Here is a 23,575-nt window from a genome sequence, read left to right as displayed (position 1 = left end):
TTTTTTTTTTTTTTTTTTTTTTTATAGTCCAACTCTTACATCCGTACATGATTAATGGGAAAACCATAGCTTTGACTAGATGGATCTTTGTCGGCAATGTAACATCTCTGCTTTTTAATATGCTGTCTAGGTTGGTCATAGCTTTTCTTCCAAGGAGCAAGCATCTTTTAATTTCATGACTGCAGTCACCATCTTTAGTGATTTTGGAGCCCAGGAAAATAAAGTCTGACACTGTTTCCATTGCTTCCCCATCTATTTGCCATGAAGTGATGGTACCAGATGCTGTGATCTTAGTTTTTTGAATGTTGAGTTTTAAGCCAACTTTTTCACTCTCTTTCACTTTCATCAAGAGGCTCTTTAATTCCTCTTAGCTTTCTGCCATAATGGTGGTGTCATCTGTGTGTATGAGGTTATTGATATTTCTCCTGGCAATCTTGATCCCAGCTTGTGCTTCATCCAGCCCAGCATTTCATATGATGTATTCTGCATAGAAGTTAAATAAGTAGGGTGACAATATACAGCCTTGATGTACTACTTTCCAAATTTGGAACCAGTCTGTTGTTCCATGTCTGGTTCTAACTGTTGCTTCTTGACCTGCATGCAGATTTCTCAGGAGACAGGTAAGGTGGTCTGGTATTCCCATCTCTTGAAAAATTTTCCACAGTTTGTTGTGATCTACACAGTCAAAGGCTTTGGCATAATCAATAAAGTAGAAGTAGATGTTTTTCTGGAATTCTCTTTCTTTTTCTGTGATCCAGCGGATATTGGCAATTTGATCTCTGGTTCCTCTGCCTTTTCTAAATCCAGCTTGAGCATCTGGAAGTTCATGGTTCACGGACTATTGAAGCCTGGCTTAGAGAATTTTGAGCATTACTTTGCTAGCATGTGAGATGAGTGCAGTTGTGCAGCAGTTTGATTGTATGACATGTTATCAACTACCGTCACTATGTTGTACTTCAGGTCCTCAGACCTTATCAATCTTATAGCTGAAAGTTTGTACCCTGTTAGCCATATCTTCCTGTTTCCCCTACCCCTGACAATTACTTTGCTACTCTTTTTAGGAGTTTGCATGTCTTAGATTCCACATGTAAGTGATATTATACAGTGTTTATCTTCTCCTGTCTGACTTACTTCACTTAGCGCAGTGCCCTCGAGGTCAATCCATGTTGTCACAAATGGCAAGATGTCCTTCTCTCTCATGGTTGAATAATATTCCATTGTATATATGTCACCTCTTTATCCATTCACCCATTGATGGAAAGTTGTTTCCATGTTTTGGCTGTTGTGAATAATGTTGCAATGAACATTGGAGTGCATATATATTTTCAAATTAGTGTTTTCATATTCTTTGGATGAAAATCCCCAAGTGGAATTTCTAGGTCTTATGGTAGGCATCACTGACTCAATGGACATGAGTTTGAGTAAACTCAGGAGTTGGTGATGGACAGGGAGGCCTGGCGTGCTGCAGTCCATGGGGTCACAAAGAGTCGGACATGACTGAGTGACTGAACTGAACTGATGGTAGTTTTACTTTAGTTTTGTAAGGAAACTTCATATTTTTTTTATTATTTTTTATTTTTTATTTTACTTTACAATTCTGTATTGGTTTTGCCATACATTGACATGAATCCACCATGGGTGTGATAATGTTTGCATAATTTACCTTTTACCAACAGTGTCTGAAGGTTCCTTACTCTCCACATCCTCACCAGTTATTTATCTTTTGTTGATAGATGTGAGGTGGTATCTCATTACCCACTATGTTTACTTATAGGAGTTTTATGGCTTCAGGTCTTAAATTTAATGCTTTAATCCATTTTGAGTTAATTTTTGGGTGTGGTATAAGATGGTGGTCCAGTTTTATTCTTTTTCATATGACCGCCCAGTTTTCCCAATATTGTTTACCAAAGAGACTGTTCTTTCATCATTGAATTCTTTTGACTTCTTAGTATGCTCTTGGTTCTTTGTAAGTGAATTGACCACATATGCATGGGTTTATTTCTGGACTGTATTCTGTTCTGTTGTGATTCTCGAGGGCATTAAAATACTGACATGCAAACAGAAAGGAAAAAAGAGAAAGGATTATCAGAAAGCAAAAAGTGATTATCAGAAGTCAGATGTAGATTTCTGGATAATGACAATGATGAATAGCAAGTTTAAAACACTATTAATATTATCATTTTGTAGATTAAGTGCATTATATTTTATAATATGTTCAATTAAGGATACTAGTAAGATATGAATTAATGACTAAAATGACATGAATGGAAAATGAATCTCAATATTATGGAGTAAAATGGAGCAGCAACCAAAAAGATCAGAGTATTAGAATAGATATTCTCAAAACCAGTTTAGAAAAACAGGCTTATTGAGATATAATTCACATACCACACAATTTATCCATTTTAAGTGTACAGTTTAATGGTTTTAGTATATTCACAAAGTTACATAACCATCATCATTATCAATTTTAGAACATTTTCATCATTCCCAAAAGAAACTCCATATCTGTTAGCAGTCATTCCCCATTTTCCCCTCAACTCTTGCCACATCTCCCCCTGGCAATCACTTAGTGTCTCTATGGATTTGCCTACCCTGGGCATTTATACAAATGGAATCATATATGATGGTTTGTGATTCACTTTTTTAACCTAACACACTATTTTCAGAGTTCATTCATATTGTCCCCATGGATCAGTACTCATTTTTGAGTGTGGGAGTGAGAAAGTCACTCAGTCGTGTCCGACTCTTTGCGACCCCATGGACTGTACAGTCAATGGAATTCTCCAGGCCAGAATACTGGAGTGGGTAGCTTTTCCATTCTCCAGGGGATCTTCCCAGCCCAGGAAGTGAACTGGGGTCTCCGGCATTGCAGGTGGATTTTTTACCAACTGAGCTATGAGGGAAGCCAATGGCTAAATAATATTCCATTGTGTGATTATACCACATTTTAGGCATCCATTCATCAGTTAATAGACAGTTGGGTTGTTTCTATATTTTTGCATCATGAGTGATGCTGCTGTGAATAGTTGTATACAAGTTTTTGTGTAGATCTGTTTTCATCCTCTTAGGAATATAACCTAGGAGTGAAATTGCTGGGTGTTAGTAACTTCATAACTCTCTGTTTAACCTTTTGAGTAGCTGACACACTCTGTTTTCAAAAAAGGCTGCTTTATTTTATGTTCTCACCAGCAGCGTATGATGGTTCCATTTTTCCACATCCTTGCCAACATTTGTTAGTGTCTTCTTCATCTGAACATCACTTGGATGTGAAGTGGTATTTGCATATGGTTTTGACTTGCATATCTTCATGGCTATTGATGCTGAGGATGTTTTCATGTGCATGTTGGTGATTTGTAGGTCTTCGGCAGAATGTCTGTTTTCTCCTATTCTGTAGGTTGTCTTTTTGTTTTCTTTCTTTTTTAAAAAATTTTTTCTTTCTATTATTTATTTATTTACTTTACAATATTGTATTGGTTTTGCCATACATCAACATGTATCCTTTGAAACACAAACTTTTTAAATTTTTGATGAAATCTAATGTATGTATTTTATCTTTTGTCCCAAGTAATTTTAGTGTCATTTCTAAGAAATCTTTGCCTAATCCAAGGTCACAAAGCTTTATGCATGTACTTTGCTCTAGGAGTTTCATAATTGTAGCTTTTACCAAAATACACACACACACACACACACACCCCCTCAGAATGCCCCGCAGGCATTGTAGAAACTTTGGCTTCATCATCAAAAGCCCTAGGTTTTCATACTGGTTAGTTATGACTTTACAGGACTGCTTGTCAAAATACTGTTATAAATTGAGGTTAATGTCACATGCACTGAATCTTGCAGGATTTTAGTTAGTATTGAATGATATTAGGAAAGTCAGAGTCCTTTGCCAAGTGTAAAGTGTACATAAAAGTTCAACTACAAGTAAGAGAAGGGAGGAAGAGAATTAATCACTTTGAAACTATTAAGTAAACATTGAAACAGTTTAATATTATTAATTTGGGGAAGAATTAGCCTGAAACCACATCTCCCATCACACAGTACAATAAGTTACAAAATGATCAAAAGTTGATCATCATGAGTCTTTCTCTAAAAAACATCTAAAATTATGAAAGCTTTGTGTAGACCTTTATTTTGATTCAAGAAGACAAATGTGGCTTCAGGAATAAGTAAGCTGCAATATATCAGAAAACAGGCAACAGAAGGGGTGAAAATGTGTAATGACAGACTTAAGGAAAAGATAATGGTCTAAACCATTTAAAATTGCATGCATCTAAAAAGACAATTAAATAATAGTTATTGTAAATGTAAATCTAGGAAGCTCCCATGACTTACTGTTTAAAGGGGATGCTCAGATAATTTACAGGTGAAAGGAAAGTACAGCAAATTAGTACAAATAATCAGCCTCCATTTTTCAGGGCTATGAGGAAATGGGTAAAATGAAACCTTCTAGGTATAAATCAAAATGTGACTGTTGCTTTAAAATAAATCAAAGTAAAACATGCCATTTTGACTTTTAACAGGGTCTCCTGCAACATTATGATGACTTATGTCAGGAAGTGCCTCCTGTGTTTGTCAATCTGATGACCCCTAAAATGAAAAAGGTTGGTGATGTTGATAGTTTATATTGATTTCCCTGTCATTTAAAATTAGATTCCAGTTCTATAGATTATGGATTCTAGAACATCTATTCTTGGCAAGACCCTCTTTCTAGTTCAACTTTATAGCTCTATTTTCCCTGCAGAATGATTTCTTGTCTAGGTTTTGTTGCCTTTGAAAAACAAATAAATCTAAATAATGAGCACTTTCTAAGAATCCACAATTGCTTCATGGACAGCCAAAGATGATTAAAAACAAGAAGTCACCTTTGCTAGGCATAATGGAGGGGAAATAGAATTAAGGAAATACAACCCATAATTTTTCCAGGTAATAAAAGGCGGCCTTTTTATGAATGCAGATGCTCCTTTTTAATAAGGGAAACCATTTTTTTTCTTTTTCTAGGTGGAAGCTGTGTTAAGACAAGGGCTCACAATATTGACATGGTCATCTTTAACACTAGAAAGCTTTTTTCAGGAAGTTGACTCAGTTTTGGGTATGTTCAACCAACTCTTAAAGAAGGTATGAGAGATACATTTTTTAAAACTACATGCATTAATACTCAGGCTATATGTAATAGTTTGATTAACCTATGAAAGCTAGTTAAGTCTATTTAAGTGACTTTTAACTAAAAGGACATCATTACATTAAAAAAAAAAAGGCTTTGTACTTCTTGAACTGATTTGGGGCCTCTTAATTTAGAATTGCCTTGTTCTTGTGCCTGAATTACCTTGCCTGTAATATGTTAAAATGATGGTTCAGCTCCACAGTGTAGTTTAGAAAATGGTATAGTTGTAGACTGTGGAAGATGGTGGAATGGAGGGCTTAAATGTATCTGATGTTAATTAGATGAGGTAGTTACCCACTTGGAGACTATCTATCGATTTCTGACATGTTTTCTACATAAAACATGCATAACCTTTTAGACGTGCTAGTCTGTCTATGGTGGCAGCATGATGTAACAGACGAAACCCAGAGGCTTGAAAATCAGATAAACCTAGGTAGGATATTTTGACTTTCACCAGCTCTGTGTTCCTCTCTGGGTTTCTTGACTTCTCTGAGCCTTGGTTTCTCTGGCTGTAAAACTAGGATAGTACTGACTCATGGGCTGGAAGGAGATCATGCATGTGAGGTTATGACACCTGTTGCAGCTCAATGAAGTTTAATTCCACATCAAGAAAAGATTTACTCCTAAAAGTCCTACCAAATTATGCTTGGCTCAGGATGCAAGTTTCCAGATATAGCCCTCCAGGTTAGTTTATAACTCAAGTGCTTTTTGGATGAAAGAGGAGTTTTCTTCAGTGTGTGTTTTCTCATTGGTAGATCAATGACTTGTGCGAAATGCATATTGATGCAGTTCTAAAGGAGATAGCCAAAACATTGTTAATTTCCCTGCCTGAAAGCGGTGCTACCAAAGTAGAAGATATGTTGACACTCAATGAGGTATGCATTTATGTGTTATATTTTAGTCATAGAAATGCTAACTCATAAACTAAAATGTGATTTTGCATTCTAAAAGTAGAAGTCTGTGTTCATGGCATTTAGACATTCTGGATTTTTTTTTTTTTAACATCCTCAGCTCCAAAGACTTAGAAGGTGTCAACAGCTCAAGCTCATGGTCACGCCTTAGATATTATCCTAATAATGTCCTCAAGCTCATGCTGGAGTCCCCTGGGGTCCTGTCGGTGTTCACTGCCCTTCTTCCTCTGTGCATGCTCCCAGGGCAATATCATCTACTCTCATGGTTTTAACTACCACATACTTTGTCCTTAAGTCACCCGAACACCTGGGTGTCATCCAGAGTCCTTTTCTTGCTCCCCTCCCCAAAGCCAGTCAGTCTTCTAGGGCTCAGCCAGGTTTCGTCTCTGACTATTCTTGAATTGCCTCTTCTTTTCCATATCTACCACACGTGTGTTAGGTCATGCTTTTTCTTCTCTTTTGAGCAAAAGTTTATCACAAGGGCCAAGCAAAGAGAACGAGTAGCTCATACTCAAAAAGCCTAAACTCCAGATTAGGCTTTTAATGCTCATGAGTGTGTCATTTGATGTTGTGATCTAACTGGTCTTTCTGCCCCCATGTTTGGCCCCATCATATCCATCATCCTCTGGTTCTAAGAGCTCCCTAAACCCTTCACTGGCAGTGGCACCCGCCTAAGCTCCTGAGCATCACACTAAATTGAACTGACTTGAATACCTACCTGTCCTCCACTGGCTCAAAAGCACAAAAGACAGGAATCCTGTCTAGTCATTCTTGAGGCCTGGCACATAACACAGTCTTTCTCAGAAGCACTTACTTTTTGTCTTGAACTCTGAGCCCCTTTTTTTTCTTGCCTGCCTTGTGCTTCCCACCTCCTTACTGGTTTAGGTCACCTTGCTAATGTCCTTTTCAAGACAAGCAAGGATGGTTCCATCTCAAGGGATGTAACCTGGCCATGGGAAACAGGTGCCCTTACCCTCTCTTTCTATGGAAATGTGGCGTCCTCTTCGCACAACACCTTTCTGAGTTGTTTGGGGTTAGGGTAGCCAGCCAGCCTCTTGCTTCAGAACTACTTAGGCATGGAGCAGCCCCTGCATCCCCAGATTGTAGCAGTCATGGGTCAAGGTCTCTGAGTAGTTCTTTTTCAAAACTTTGAGGTAGTGTGATCTCAAGCCATAAACTTGAGTGAGGGTGAGCTAGTGGTTGTAAATTTCTAAGGGAGACTGTATCTGTCTCTCCTAGAGCCTCAACCGAGATTGCTGACTGTCCTGGAGAGCGTGGCCCTTGATTTGCCTGATGGTGTGGTGGGGAGGGCAAGGATAGGTCTTAAGTTCCTGTCTGCTACCCTTGTGAGGGATCCAAGGCCTCATTTGTTTTGTTTGTTTGTTTGTTTATGGGGGAAAAAAGTCCCCATAAAGGCTGTAGCTTCAACTTCTCACTTTAGGCCCATATTTTTTTTTTAATTGAGATATAATGTGTATACAGCAAAGTGCACAAATCTTAAGTGCACTAGTAAGTGAATGTTTACATATGACATACCCTTGTAACCTTCTCCACAGCAAGGTAGAGAACATTTCTTCATTGCAAATGATCCCTTCTGCTCCATTCCAGGCAGCAAGCACCCTCTCCCCCAAAGTCATCAACATTTTGGCTTCTATCACTGTATATTAGTTTTACTTGTTTTAAAGTTCACACAAATGAAATCAAGAAGCATATATTCTTTATGTCTGGCTTATTTTGCTCAGGGTCTGTGAGAGTCATCTGTGTAGTTGCATGAGACACTAGTTCTTTCATTCTCATTCATTGCTGACTAATATTTCAGTGTCTGAGTTTATTATAATTTATATATTTATTTACTGTTTGGGGCATTTGGATAGTTCACAGCTTTTGGTTATATGCACTGAGAACTCTTGTACATTGTTGCTTTTTGTTTTGTTTTTGTGAACCTAAGCACCTGTTTTGGTGAGTGTATTCTTCTAAGTGAGTTTGCTGGGTCATAGTCATAAGTTATGAATATATTTAGCTTTTGTAGAAACTATTTTTTAGAATTGGTGTGTTTGAATTAGAGCCAAATAGATTCACACATTGCATTTGATTTATATATCTTTTAAATTTCTTTTTGTCATCTCCCATTTCTTTGCTTGTGAGTTTTTATTGCAGTAAAATATACATACTGCAAACTTTATAATTTTAACCATTTTTAATGTACAGTTCAGTGGCATTAAGTAAAATTCAGTGTTTTGTAACCATCTATTTCTAGAACATTTATTTTTAAAATCATCTTACACAGGAACTCTGTACCTATTAAACAATGACTTCCCATTTTCCTTCTCTCCACCCAGCCTCTGGTAACCTCTATTCTGCTTTCTCTGTTTATGGATTTGTCTATTTTAGATATCTCATGTAGGTGAAATCATGCAATATTGCCCTTTTGTATCTGTGTTACTTCACTTAGCATAATGTTTTCAAGGTTAATCCATATTGTAGCAGGTATCAGAATTTGGTTACTTTTTAGATCTGAAATGTTCTGTGGTATATATATGTCACATTTTGTTTATCCACTCCTCTGTTGGTGGACATTTGGGCTCTTACCACCTTTTAACTATGAGTTAAGCACTAGTGTGAAATTACCTGTCCCTACCTTCAATTCTTTTGGGTATATATTCAGAGTGGAATTACTGGTCATATGGTAATTCTATGTTTAGCTTTTGATTTCTCATGGTAATTCTATGTTTAGCTTTTGATTTCAAATATTTTTAATGGTGGCCATACTGCTTTACTTTCCCACTAGCAGTGTACAACAAGAGTTCCAGTTTCTCTACTTGCTTGCTGACAGTTCTTATCTTTCATTTTTGAAAATTAAAGCATACTCCATAATAATCTGAATGGATGGGAAGCCCCCTTGTGGCTTTGATTTGCCTTTTCCTAATGATTGCTGATGTGTGCATCTTTTGCGCGTTTGTTGGCCATTTGTACGTTTCTTTGGAGAAATGTCTATTCAAGGTGTTTTTTTTTTTTTGCCTTCTTCTTTCTTTTAATGCTCTTTATTTATTGAAGAAATGGGATCGTTTGTCCTATAGAATTTTCCATGTTTTAGACTTTTGCTTATCATATCCTAGTAGTGTGATTTTTAAAAATTAAAAAAATATATATATCATTTATTTATTTTATTTGTCTGCACTGGGTCTGAGCTGTGGCTCACAGGATCTTTAGTTGCAACATGTGAACTCTCAGTTGGGGCATGTGGAATCTAGTTCCCTGGTCAGGGATCGAACCTGGGCCCTGTGCATTGGAAGCATGAAATCTTAGCCACTGAAACACCAGAGAAGTCCCAGTAGTGTGATTTAACATGTTGACCTAGTCCTCTATTCCTTGAATTTCCTATGTATTTTAATTAGCTCTGGAGGATTGATTCAGTTCAGGTTCAATTACTTTTACTTTTCCTGACAGAATAGTTCACCATGTAATTCCTTTTGCTTCACACCAGGAGGCACATTTTATTGTTTTTTCCCTTTTTGTGATTTTAAGATTAATTAGTGGGCTCAAACACAGTCAGCTTTATCCATCATTATAAAGTTTCCCACCAACTTTTCTTCTGAAGAGTTTGGCAATCTTTGATTATTATTGCCTAGAGCCATTATTGTTGCCTAGAGATTGCAAAATGTTGATTTTCTGACTTTAGCATTTATGGATAAAATACTTCTATAAAGAAGAAATTTCCTTCATTAACTGGTTGGTTACTATGAAACAATGTATAGAAAATTCAAGTTCAGTGCTTCAGTTTTCCTTTTATATACCAGTTTTCAAAATAATGAGTTGGCTCAGTGGCAACTTCTAAGATACTCATTTTAGTTTAAATTATTTAAAGATGATTATGAATATATAGATTATTATGTATTTGAGGGATTCAGTCCATGGAAGTCATTATTCTTTTTTTCTATTGAAATTTTATCATCTTTGTCCAGTGGAATTCTTCAGGCAGGCTTCTGTGTTTTTGACATAAGTCTTGTAGTCTTTGAAAGCTTTCTTGCTTCCTGGAACTGCTGGAAATCTTAGGTTCATCTTGTACATTTCCTGCCCCAGATCTGGGATAACTCAATTTTCCATCTAGCCCTTCAGTGTTACTGGTGGAAAATGATATTTGAAGATCATACCCTAGGTGCTAGGAATGGCACTCATTTGTAACTTTCACCTGTTTTTATATTATTATTTCTGCATCCCTAATATACCTTGGGTGGTATTTCTTGAGTTGGAAAATAGAGTCTGCTCTATTCCTGGGCTCCATGTTATTTTAAGAGGGAGATTCCTTCAAATGTTGTATAGGTCTTTTTCCAGCAATTAAAGTTTTCCGAAGAAGTCTCCTATTTCCTGCCTGGGGATGAGGGGTTAACAGCTTGTCATTTCCTTCTCGCTCATTCTGGAATCTGATTATGAAAGTGAAAGTCGCTTAGTTGTGTCTGACTCTTTGTGACCCCATGGACTGTAGCCTGCCAAGCTCTCTGTCCATGGAATTCTCCAGGCAAGAATACTGGAGTGGGTAGCTGTTCCTTTCTCTAGGGGATCTTGCCAACCCAGGGATTGAACCCAGGTCTCCCATTTTGCAGGCAGATTCTTTACCATCTGAGCTACCAGGGAAGCCCAAGAATACTGGAGTGGGTTGCCATTTCCTTCTCCAGGGGATCTTCTTGACCCAGGAATCAAACCAGGGTCTCTTGCATTGCAGGCAGATTCTTTACCAGCTGAGCTACCAGGGAAGCCCACGTACTTCATACCAGGTCTTACTTATAAACTAACAGCGTACAAAGGAGTAGGGACATTTCTCCATTAATTTTTTTCATTTTGTCCTCTTGACAATGAAAATCATTTCTATTGGTGTGTGCATATAACTGTTCCGGCACTGTCCTCTTCTCAGTCGGGTGAAATTCACCCTACGTTCACTGAATTCACACTATGTTCAAAGAAAATTTTCTTTGAACATATAAACACAGAACTTTCATGTGCATAGAAGGAGAAGCAGATCACCCAAACAAGGGAAATGAGGATAAAGGGTGACCAAGTGTGAATATGGTGGCTACATGGGTGGCCCCGGTCAAGATACAGGAGGTGAAACTTGGAAGAGCATGTTTGTCAATCAGTGTGCCCCAGTCACCTGTCCTAGAGGGATCCAAGATCGAGTAACATGTGGGCTGCCTTCACACAAGCCTGTCACTTACGTAGACCATTACAGTGAAGACAGAATAAGATTTGTAATGACAAAGCACGTTGGAGAACACTTTGGAGAGAAATCAGTTTTGGAAACATGGCATACATAATGTCGATCTGGGGGTATGCGAGGTTATTTTGCCTAACCAGTGGTTTCAGACCGTATTGGGAACCAGGGCTTATTTGCAGTAATGGCAAGTATTCCTTATTTTGGGACATCTAAGATAAGGATATGGTTATAGGACAGATTTTGTTAACTATTTAAAAGCTATCTTCTTTTAGCTCCAATTAGTCCTTCTACTCTATGATGTTGGGGCTGGGACTCTGCAAATTACATTTATCCTTGGTCAGTTGGCTCCCTTTTAAGCTTGCAGTGTAGGTAATAGAAGGAGGCTGGAGGAGAAAGCAGGCTTGCTCTTTCTTGTATTGCCTTCTATTGCTGACACCATTACCCTGGCCGTCATTGTTAGTTAGCTTTTTCCAGCCTTTCCAGAATCAGCCTCATGTGTCTCTCAGATAAACCAACATCAAGAGGCCCTTTTCTGAGCTCCTGAGGGAGCAGTGCTAGCTGAGCGTCTCCCTCACCTCCCGGTACCAGGTTCCAATAACTTCACCCTCCTCCCTGGGCTCCTCCATGCCTGGGCATGGGAGCTGCTTCCTGCAGTTACTTTCTGTGACCTCTGTGTTCCTTTTTGCCCTTTTAATGCCTTAATAGTTGTTTAACCAATTTTTAAAATATTAAATTCTCTCATTCTGTCTGTTAAAATAGCTGGGGAGGTATGTATTTCCTTGCTGGACCCTGATCAACATATCTGTATATTGACAGATATACAAATGGAATTGGAAATCAGGGCAATATTATGACCCAAGTTAAGATAGGAGAATACAGGGAAATAGATGAAAGGGTATTAAAAATTCTATCCACAAAATCAACCTGGCTCTGTAGAGACAGAAAGTACATTAGTGGTTGCCAGAGTGGTGGGGAGTGACTGCTAATGGATATAGGGAGATTCTTTTGGGGATGATGAAAATGTTCTGGAATCAGATGTCAGTGATGGCTCCCCAGCTTTGTGAATATACTAAAAATCAATGAACTGTGTACTTTACAAGGGTCAGTTTGTGTTATATGAATTATATCTCAATTTTTAAAAATAGAAAGCCACTCACAAAATCAGTTTGACTGCCTTCCATTTCATCCCTGTCATGCTCCTTGGTTACTGCAGTCTGTTCTTCACTCAGCTGTGGGAATGGTCTTATTAATCTTCAAGGACTAGCTGTTCTTCTCATGAAGAGATATGGTCCTTATCAGGACAAGATGCCTTGCTTTGTGAGGCATCTCACAAAGCTGGGCACTACCCAACTGGTAGTGACATCATATGGAGGCAGTTTTTATAGTCTGTTATCTCATGGCATTATTTTGCCACTTGTTAAAGAGGATAGCTGTGCCACTGGTCGCCAACTGAGACAGGAAATTTCTTTGCAATGGAATGCGTACATCTAAGTTTCTTACTCCTGGTTTTCTTGGCAGTATGAGCTGTCATGGGTATCTGAGGTTACCTAATTCATAGCAAGAATCAAATGTGAGTTCTTTGATCAGGGTTCAGGAACTAGGATGGGACTGGATTATTGTGTTTGGGATGGTATTGGCACAGATACCAGAAAGGTGAGACACTCCAGGAGTCTCAAGGGTGAAAGCCATCAGCACTGCTGGGGCTGAAGGCACCAAAGGAGGAAAGAGTGCTTTCAGAGTCCAGTGAGAACTGGAACCACATGGAGGGGCTCATCCCGTAGGAGCTGAATCTGTGAAGAGACACAGCCTCTACCAGAGATGCAGCCCTACCCTCCTCTGCCAAGGAGGGAGTGGGAGGTCCCTTCCTCTCCCCCCTCCTATTTTCTGCTGGTGCATCCCACTGGGTCAAACCCAACCGAAAGTCAGAGAATCAGGGAGCCCCAGGAGGCAGCTTCCCTCTGCACAGGGCAGAGCAGAGAAGAGCTAGGAATGGGTTGTAGGAGGCAAACGGAGAATAACCTGCACCTGGACTGTCTCCCAAGCTGGATTTCACGGAGTGGCAGGGATTGTTTGTAGTTTCCGGAATTAAAGTCATGTAAATAGTTTGCGCAGTCCCAGAGCTCTTGGTGCATTACTGACTTCTGCATCCAACTCTTCCTTCTGGTTCCGTGGAGAAAGTTCTCGCCTCTTTTCATAATTGAGGTCCTACTTGTGGGCTTTGGAGTCCGCACCTTCTTGTTCTTGGCAGCCTACCTCCACCAGTCTTCCTTCGTCTAGATCTTCAACTTTGTCCTCTCTAGGGGACCCCGCCCCCCAGTAGTCTCCCTCTTTTCTTGCCAGCAAAGAAAAACGCTCTCACATCTCCTTCACTTCTTATTCACAGCTAAACTTCTACAAATGCTCACTCAAGCTGCCTTCACTCTCCCACTTCTCTTTTCCCTGCTCCATTCCCCTCAGTTCCTGCTTCCAGTTATTTCTGGCACTAGCTATTGTTTTTTGACAAATTTATTGAAGTATAATTCACCCATTTAAAATGTACAATTTGGGAACTGCCTGGCGATCCAGTGGTTAGGACTCTGTGCTTCCCACTGCAGGAAGCATGAGTTTGATCCCTGGTTGGGGAACTAAGATCTGATAAGCTATGTGGTGCAGCCAAAAAAAAAAAAGCATACAATTCAGTGGTTTTAACATAGTGACAGAATTGTGCAGCTGTCACCACAATCAAGTTTAGAACAGTTCATCTCCTCAAAAGAAATCCCATGCTCATTAACAGTAATTATAATTTTCTCTCAACCCTCCCAGCCCTAGGCCACCACTAATTTGCTTTCTGTCTCCATAGATTTGTCTACTGTAGACATTTCTTACAAAAGGAATCATATGGTATGTGGTATATTGTGACTGACTTTTTTGACTTAGCTCAGTGTTCATTCATATTGTCCCATGTATCAGTACTACATTTCTTTTTACTGCTGAATCATAGTGTGTTGTGTGGGTGGACCATGTTTCAGTTATCCATTCATCAGTTGATGGACGTTCGGATTCTCACTTTTTGGCCTTTATGAATAATACTGCTGGGAACATAGATGTACAAGTTTTTGCAGGGACATATTTTCATTTCTCTTGGACATATATTTAGAAGTGGAATTGTTGGGTTATGTGTTAAGTACATGTTCAGTCTTTTGAAGAACAGTCGGACTTTTCCAAGCTGGCTGCATTATTTAACATTCCCACCAGCAGTACGTGAGTGTTCCAGTTTTTCTACACCCTTGCCAACAATTACTATCCATCTTCTTGATTATCGTCTTCTTAGTAGGTATGAAGTGGTATTAGAAATGTCTATTCAACATTCAGAAAACTAAGATCATGGCATCTGGTCCCATCACTTCATGGGAAATAGATGGGGAAACAGTGGAAACAGTGTCAGACTTTATTTTGGGGGGCTCCAAAATCACTGCAGATGGTGATTGAGGCCATGAAATTAAAAGATGCTTACTCCTTGGAAGGAAAGTTATGACCAACCTAGATAGCATATTCAAAAACAGAGACATTACTTTGCCAACAAAAGTCCGTCTAGTCAAGGCTATGGTTTTTCCAATGGTCATATATGGATGTGAAAGTTGGACTATAAAGAAAGCTGAGCGCTGAAGAATTGATGCTTCTGAACTGTGTTTTTGGAGAAGACTCTTGAGAGTCCCTTGGACTGCAAGGAGATCCAACCAGTCCATTCTAAAGATCAGCCCTAGGTGTTCATTGGAAAGGATTGGTGCTAAAGCTGAAACTCCAGTACTTTGGCCACCTCTTGTGAAGAGTTGACTTATTGGAAAAGACTCTGATGCTGGGAGGGATTGGGGGCAGGAGAAGGGGATGACAGAGGATGAGATGGCTGGATGGCATCACTGACTCGATGGACATGAGTTTGGGTGAACACCAGGAGTTGGTGATGGACAGGGAGGCCTGGCGTGCTGCAATTCAGGGGTCGCAAAGAGTCGGACATGACTGAGTGACTGAACTGAACTGAACTGATTCAAACCCTTTGTTCATTGTAAAACTGGGTTATCTAACTTTTTATTTTTTAGTTGTAATAGTTATTTGTATGTTCTGGATACTAGTCCCTTATCAGATTGCAGAATTTTTCTCGCATTCTGTGGGCTGTCTTTTCACTTTCTTGATGGCATCCTTTGAAGCCACAATGTTTCAGATTTTGATGATGTCCATTTCATCTGTTTCTGTTGTTGCTGCTCTGCTTTGGTGTCAAATATCAAAGAAAACTTTGCCTTATCCAAGATGATGAAGATACCTGGTTATGTTTTCTTTTGAGAGTTTTATGGTTTTCACTGTCACATTTAGATCCGTGCTTCATTTTGAGTTAGTTTTTGTGTACGGTGTAAGGATCCAGTTTCATTATTTTGCAAGTGGATATTCATTTGTACTGGCACAAATTGTCAAATACCATTAATTTCATTATTATATGGTATTGAAAACATACAGAGGACTTTCTATGGCATCCTAATTTATTCTTGTGAGCATGTTCTTTTAACATAAAAGATGATTTTATGTTATTTTGTAGAGGTTTCCAGGGGAGTGCCAAAATAAACATGTGTTTAATCTGTCATGTTTAACTAATAGTCTGGTTCCTTCCTTGTACGTGTGTGTGTGTGAGTGCTCAGTCGTGTAAGACTCCCTTGCAACCCCATGGACTGTAGCCTACCAGGCTCCTCTGTCCGTGGGACTTTCCAGGTAAGAATACTGGAATGGGTTTTCATTTCCTCCTCCAAGGGATCTTCCCGACCCAGGGATCGAACCTGAGTCTCCTGTGTCTCCTTAGGGGATTTCAAAGGAAGTAGAGGATGTGTCTATATAAACAGGTGTGTCCCTTCTTCTGTGATCAGCTGGAATTGTGTCCACTTGCTTAACACTTGTTTTCCCTGCTGGACTGAAGTGGCTCTCAGCCTCCATTGCATTCCAAAGTTTAATAGTGTGTTGAATAAATTAGAAAGGATGGAGTGAATGAATGGAGGAATGAGGTCTGAAGAGTTGGTGGGGATAGGAGGGAAGGGAGATTGTCTTTCGGTAAGAGGAGGAACATCATTTCCCCTGAGACTGAGAAAAGATGAAGATGGTTTCAAATACAGGTGGGGTGGTAAAAATCTGGGGGACAAGCTTAGGAGTCTCTCTCTCTCAATCTAGTAGCCAAGAGAGGACCTCCTGAGAGCTGTGCAAGGAGACTAGGGATCTCCTGAAGCGTGTCTGGAGAGAATTTGCATAGATAGGCTCGGGCTCCTTCGCAAAAGTGACTTTAAAGGGCCAAGTTGGCTGCTTCTATTTACTTTTCTCTTTCCTAAAATGCATGGACAGTGTATGTCAAAAGGCTTGTTCAGTTTTATAAGCCAGTTTTCTTTTCTGGATTTAACTAGTTCTCAATTTCTTCCTAAAGTATTTGGTATTAGAAACATTCAAAAGGCAAAAAACACAGACTTTTAGAATCACACAAAGCTGGTTTCAAACCCTATTCTTACCCACCAACTGTGTGACCTTGGGCAAATTTTTTATTCTTTCCGAGACTCAGTTTTCTCATCTGTGAAATGAGGACAATAATGTTACCTATCCCTAGAGGTTGTCGTTTAATTAAAAGAGTTCATACACATAAAGCTCTTAAATTGATGCCTGGCATACAACACGATGCTCAGTTAAAAACCTTGTCTGATTTGAATCTCAAAACAACACTTTGGATTGTTGTTTTTTAAAACTGTTTCTCACTTTCAACTTGTGACATCTTTATCTCTCTTATGTCTTCAGGCTTCTTTCTTTTTATTCATATGAACATGAGTGTAGATCTTGATGAGTGATTGGATCAGGTAAGGTAAAAAAAACTTTGAATTTGGCACTTCCCTGGCAGTCCAGTGGTTAAGACTCCATGCTTCCACTGAAGGGGGCACAGGTTCCATTCCTGATCAGGGAACTAAGATCCTGTATGTTTCATGGCATGGCCAAAAAAGAAAACAACTTTGAATTTTTATTCTTTCTCCTCCTTTTCCTCACTTGAGACTTAACAGGTTTCTCAGGCTGCTTTTAGCTGTTGCCAGTTTGGAGTCTGAATCCTTATGCTACTGGCCACTATCTCTAGGTATTTTCAAATAGCATTAATTAGAGTTTGACAAATTCAAGTCATATTAAGAAGCTTCACAGTAGTTTTAAGTATCTGGAAATTAATAGTCGTTTCTTTATTTAATAGACATACACAAAAGAATGGGCTGAGGTTCTAAACCATAAAAGTAAGCATGTGGAAGAAGCTGTCAAAGAACTTATATCGATATTTGAGACTATTTATGAAGTTAAGTACAGTGGGAAAGGAGCAAGACACTTACCAGGTAATGCGACTGGTTAAACTGTTTGAATCACGAGTGCTTCAGATATGCTCTCAAGAAGGCCCTCTGTGCTTAGTGTGTATCAAAATTCCAGACTCTGGGAAGGAGATCAGGTGTTCAGCATAAACCTTGCGATTTGCACAGTGTAGGTGCAGTGAACCGTTTTTATGAGTTAGGGAATGGTGGGCACACCTCTGAAATCCAGGTTGTCGTTGCTGTTTAGTTGATAAGTCGTGTCTGACTCTTTTGCCACCCCATGGACTGTAGCCCACCAGGCTCCTCTGCACATGGGTTTTCCCAGGCAAGAATACTGGAGCAGGTTGCCATTTCCTCCTCCAGGGGATTTTCCCTGCTCAGGGATGAACCTACGTCTCCTGCATTGGCAGACAGATTCTGTACCACTGAGCCACCTGGGAAGCCCCAAATCCAAATTCTCAGACACCTCTTAAGGACCAACCTTGCAAGCAGGCCTTAACGTGGATAGCAGTCTCTGGCCTGCTATGTTAACTTTTTCTTTTTTGTGTATTCATTCTACCATGCTGGTTGTCACACTGCATGACAACCATCTGAATAGAGGGCAGAGATGCTGCTGAACATCCTCCAATGCACAGGACAGCCCCCAACAACAAAGCAGTCAGTAGTGCTGAGGATGAGAAACTCTGAGCTTACATTGGTTAAGAATCCGCCTGCTAATGCAGGAGATGCCAGAGGAGTGGATTCAATCCCTAGGTTGGGAAGATCCTCTCGAGGAGGAAATGGCAACCCACTCCAGTATTTTTGGCTGGAAGATCCCATGGACAGAGGAGCCTGGCAGGCTACAGTCCATGAGCTTGCAAAGAGTCAGGCATGATTGAATGCACACACACACACATACAAGTAATCTTAGCTATAACTCAAGTTTATAAATGATTTACTTTTCTTTTATTTATTAAAACAAGTGAAAGAGGCAATATTTCTCTTAAGAGGTCTAATCATGACTAAGTTTAATCATGAGTGGCTTAATTATGACTAAACCTGGTTTAATCATGACTAGTACAGGATGATAATAAAAAATTTTACAATTTTTGTAAATTGTACTTTCTTTGGATAATTGGATTGTGGTTTTATTTATATTTTTCATTATATTTCTGCATAATCCAAATATGTCTAGTCACCTTGTATTAAACAAATAATTATAAAAAGTATTTCATCTTCAAATGTTTCTCATAGAAACTTTTAAAATGAGTGTAAAGAAATCCCTTGCATTCCTATACACTAACAATGAGAAAACAGAAAGAGAAATTAAGGAAACAATTCCATTCACCATTGCAATGAAAAGAATAAAATACTTAGGAATATATCTACCTAAAGAAACAAAAGACCTATATATAGAAAACTATAAAACACTGGTGAAAGAAATCAAAGAGGACACAAATAGATGGAGAAATATACCATGTTCATGGACTGGAAGAATCAATACAGTGAAAATGAGTATACTACCTAAAGCAATCTATAGAGTCAATGCAATCCCTATCAAGCTACCAACAGTATTTTTCAGAAAACTAGAACAAATAATTTCACAATTTGTATGGAAATACAAAAAAACTCGAATAGCCAAAGCAATCTTGAGAAAGATTGCTTGGAACTGGAGCAATTGGAACTGGAGGAATGAACCTGCCTGACTTCAGGCTCTACTGCAAAGCCACAGTCATCAAGACAGTATGGTACTGGCACAAAGACAGAATATAGATCAATGGAACAAAATAGAAAGCCCAGAGATAAATCCACTCACCTATGGACACCTTATCTTTGACAAAGGAGGCAAGAATATACAATGGAGAAAAGACATCTCTTTAACAAGTGGTGCTGGGAAAACTGGTCAATCACTTGTAAAAGTATGAAACTAGAACACTTCCTAACACCATTCACAAAAATAACTCAAAATGGATTAAAGATCTAAACATTAAGACCAGAAACTGTTAAACTCCTAGAGGAAAACATAGGCAAAACACTCTCTGATATAAACCACAGCAGGATCCTCTATGACCCACCTCCCAGAATATTAGAAATAAAAGCAAAAATAAACAAATTAAAATTAAATTAAATTAAAATTAAAAACTTCTACACAACAAAGGAAACTATAAGCAAGGTGAAAAGACAGCCTTCAGAATGGGAGAAAATAATAGCAAACAAAGCAATGGACAAAAAATTAATCTCAAAAATATACAGGCAACTCCTGAAGCTCAACTCCAGAAAAATAAAAGCCCCAATCAAAAAGTGGTCCAAAGAGCTAAACAGACATTTCTCCAAAGAAGACATACAGATGGCTAACAAATACTTGAAAAGATGCTCAACATCACTCATTATCAGAGAAATGCAAATCAAAACCACAATGAGATACCATTTCACGCCAGTCAGAATGGCTGCTATCCAAAAGTCTACAAGCAATAAATGCTGGAGAGGGTGTGGAGAAAAGGGAACCCTCTTACACTGTTGGTGGGAATGCAAACTAGTACAGCCACTATGGAGAATAGTGTGGAGATTCCTTAAAAAACTGGAACTAGAACTGCCATATGACCCAGTAATCCCACTGCTGGGGATACACACTGAGGAAACCAGAATTGAAAGAGACACGTGTACCCCAATGTTCATCGCAGCACTGTTTACAATAGCCAGGACATGGAAGCAACCTAGATGTCCATCAGCAGACGAATGGATAAGAAAGCTGTGGTACATATACACAATGGAATATTACTCAGCCATTAAAAAGAATACATTTGAATCAGTTCTAATGAGGTGGATGAAACTGGAGCCTATTATACAGAGTGAAGTAAGCCAAAAAGAAAAACACCAATACAGCACACTAACGCATATATATGGAATTTAGAAAGAAGGTAACGATAACCCTGTATGCGAGATGGCAAAAGAGACACAGATGTACTGAACAGTGTTTTGGACTCTGGGAGAGGGCGAGGGCAGGATGATATGGGAGAATGGCATTGAAACATGTTAAATATCATATGTGAAATAAACAAAAAGAAATAAACAACTCACAAAGACCCCCCCAAAATTTAAAAATTATCTCTGTAATATCCTTTTCAGGCTCTTTTATTCCAAAATGTTCTCCTGAATATAGAGAGGGCCCACACAATAGGAATTAATTAATAGGTTTGTGCTGTGCCTGCAAAAATCAGCTGTTTATTGAGACCTAGTCAATGGAAAGTTAAGAACTGTAAGTTAAGGACAGGTAGACAGGAGGAGGAGCAAGACATGTGCAGGCAAATATCCCTTTCCAGTAATAAGGGAAAAAGTAGGTGAAAATGCATATTTTTGTTAAGTAAAAGCTTCAATTTAACTCAGTAAACAAATTGTTTAAGATATAAAATACATTTTGCTTTCCTAAATGTATAAGACCTATAAGAAGTGCTGAAAATAATATATTTACTGAGGTGAGTTTAGGTAATAAATATAGATAATTTGTAGTTTTAATTTGAAGGGAAAACCATTGTGTGTGTGTGAAAGTGTTAGTGGCTAAGTTGTGTCTGACTCTTTGCCACCCCAAAGACTAGCCTGCCAGGCTTCTCTGTTCATGGAATTCTCCGGACAAGAATACTGGAGTGGGTTGCTATTCCCTTCATCAGGGGATCTTCCCGACCCAGAGATCAGACAAACCATTATTTTTAGTTAAAAGTTGTTAATATCTTTCCATGTTGACTTACTGCTAGAAATGTTAAATGTGTTTCTTTAATGAGTTATAGCCAGTTATGATCCACTTGCAAGATTCTGCACCAAAGTTCCTAAATGTGAGAAGTTTTTGCAAGGGATAAATTTGAAACTATTGGAAGAAAGCTTTGCTTTTTTGGAGAAACACAGGGGCTCATCCCACCTATGAAGCAAAGTTGTTGGAAAAGTAGCATCAATATGCTAATCAAATTAACAAGTCTTTAGATTCATTAGGCAAGGCACAGGGAATGTGTGGAGAAGACTGAGGCGGGAGTAGAAGTTTACAGAACCCCCTCCCTAGTATTGGCATGGCATACTATAGAAAGAATTTTTAAGAGGAAGGAAATGAAAGAAGGGAAAACGTAAGTTAGGAGAGAAATGTTGGGGCTCAGAATATACCACCCCCAAATGTGCTACCGTGCATATTGGATATTTTAAGCTAAAGGAATTTGCGAGGTGGTGGTACAGGAAAGTGAAAGTGTTAGTCACTCAGTTGTGTCCGACCCTTTGTGACCCTGTGGACTGTAGCCCACCAGTCTCCTCTGTCCATGGAATTCTCCAGACAAGAATACTGGAGTGGGTTGCCATTTCCTACTCCAGAGAATCTTCCTGACCTAGGGATTGAACCTGGGTCTCCTGCATTGCAGGCAGTTTCTTTACCATCTGAGCCACTCCAGGAGGTATGGGAAGGACTCTCCAACCTCTACTTTCTCCTCTCATCTGAGAGGCTTTCATGTACCCAGAGAGGAAAGGAGCATTTTATTTTCAAAGATGGGAGGATGCTGAGAGGAATCAGAATGAATGGGCCTTGCTAAATTCCCACAGTTTACTACTTGTAGTCCTATCACATTTTCCCTATGATTTTCTACTCTTTATCGAACCTAGTGTGAAACCCCACAAGTTTAATCACTTTTTCGGATCTTAATTTCCTTTTGAAATCTCTTGTGTCATATGTAAAACTTATATTAAATAAATTTGTATGCTTTAAAAAAACATATCCACAGCATGTCTTCTTTCTCTCAGAGATTTTTCACATAGTTTAAGTGGTTTTCATCAGAAGTATCAAAAACACAAACATATCAGCTTGTTAGGATAGCAAAGTCAAAACTTAAACAGATATTTTAGAGAGCTAACATGTAGAGCCCTCTTTAAATGTTCCTTAATTCTAGATACTAAGAGTGTGTTTGAAGAGTGTTCTTGATTTAAATTAAATTGAAGGTTGATCCCCCCAGGAACAAATTTTTAATTTTTCAATTAAGAATTTTTTAAAGAAGGAGCTTCCTAAGAAGGTTTGGTCATATAGAATAAACCAACTGCTAAGTATTAAATACTCTATTTTTATTTTATCTTTTCTATAGAGCTGAGAAAGCACGTTGTTTTTGGAAGTGAGGGAGAAGATGTTGAAAGCGCCGATTATGATGCTAATATTGTGCCTGAGGCTGATGTTAAAGATGATAAAGAAGATGAATTTAAGAAGGTATTATTGTGAAACAACCTCATACAATTTCACAGAATTATGTTTCATAGGATTGCAGATAATCCCAAATGGTGTTTCCCTCTCCACCTCCCACCCCCCAGGCAGTTCTACAGCCAATCTGTGTGGATTTAAAACAAAATCCAGAAAGTATAATTTTCTATCCTACACTGTGGAATCTGACAAGCTACAGTCCTTACAGTTTTTCCCCCAATATCGTCTGCTTTTAATGTGATTCTGTCAATAACAGTTTATATACTTATCGTCCCCGTTGTGACTGACCGTGTTTTCTTAGGTAGTAAATGTCACATCTGGGACCGTAGTGCCAATCCATTTGACTCAGGATGGAGAACTTTGTTCTCAGTTACTGTTTTTAATGGAGTTACCTATATTGCAAGACCAGACTTTGATTCACCTGGGGTCCAGGGATCTGCATATTTTAATGTAAGCACTGTGGCTATCCTGTGGACTGCCCTGCAGGAGAAACCCCAGGTGGGCAGAGTTTCAGATACACTGAGACGTGTTGAGAAGGGAAATTGAGGAGGCACTGGGCTTCTTCATCCTTCTTAGGCCTTCTGGCTGTTCATCAGCTCTGAATGCCACTCCATGGTTGTACTGATTCCTGATTTCTCCTGCTGCCATCAGTTTTCTTTCCTTTAACATCTATTTATTTCGCTGGGTCGGGTCTTACTTGTGTCACCTGGGATTTTCATCGTGGTGCACAGAGTCTCTAGTTGTGGTAAGAGG

General features: G+C 38.9%; 1 protein-coding gene across 2 annotated transcripts in view; it reads left to right on the top strand.

Annotated features, from left to right (window-relative positions):
* DNAH8 (dynein axonemal heavy chain 8) overlaps positions 1-23,575 on the top strand; it is a 313,398-nt gene that overhangs the window by 48,076 nt on the left and 241,747 nt on the right. Inside the window, exons 15-19 of one of the 2 annotated variants that reach the window (XM_040249771.1) lie at positions 4,527-4,607; positions 5,005-5,121; positions 5,923-6,042; positions 17,520-17,655; positions 22,713-22,831. In XM_040249771.1, coding sequence (XP_040105705.1) covers positions 4,527-4,607; positions 5,005-5,121; positions 5,923-6,042; positions 17,520-17,655; positions 22,713-22,831 — 573 coding nt within the window. Of the gene's footprint in view, positions 1-4,526; positions 4,608-5,004; positions 5,122-5,922; positions 6,043-17,519; positions 17,668-22,712; positions 22,832-23,575 lie in introns of both variants that reach the window. The other variant, XM_040249772.1, reaches the window with a different exon arrangement.

The sequence above is a fragment of the Oryx dammah genome, unplaced genomic scaffold, assembly GCF_014754425.2.
Source record: "Oryx dammah isolate SB20612 unplaced genomic scaffold, SCBI_Odam_1.1 HiC_scaffold_11, whole genome shotgun sequence".
In the NCBI taxonomy this organism is placed as follows: Eukaryota; Metazoa; Chordata; class Mammalia; order Artiodactyla; family Bovidae; genus Oryx; species Oryx dammah.
This window is presented reverse-complemented; position numbering and strand designations above follow the sequence as displayed.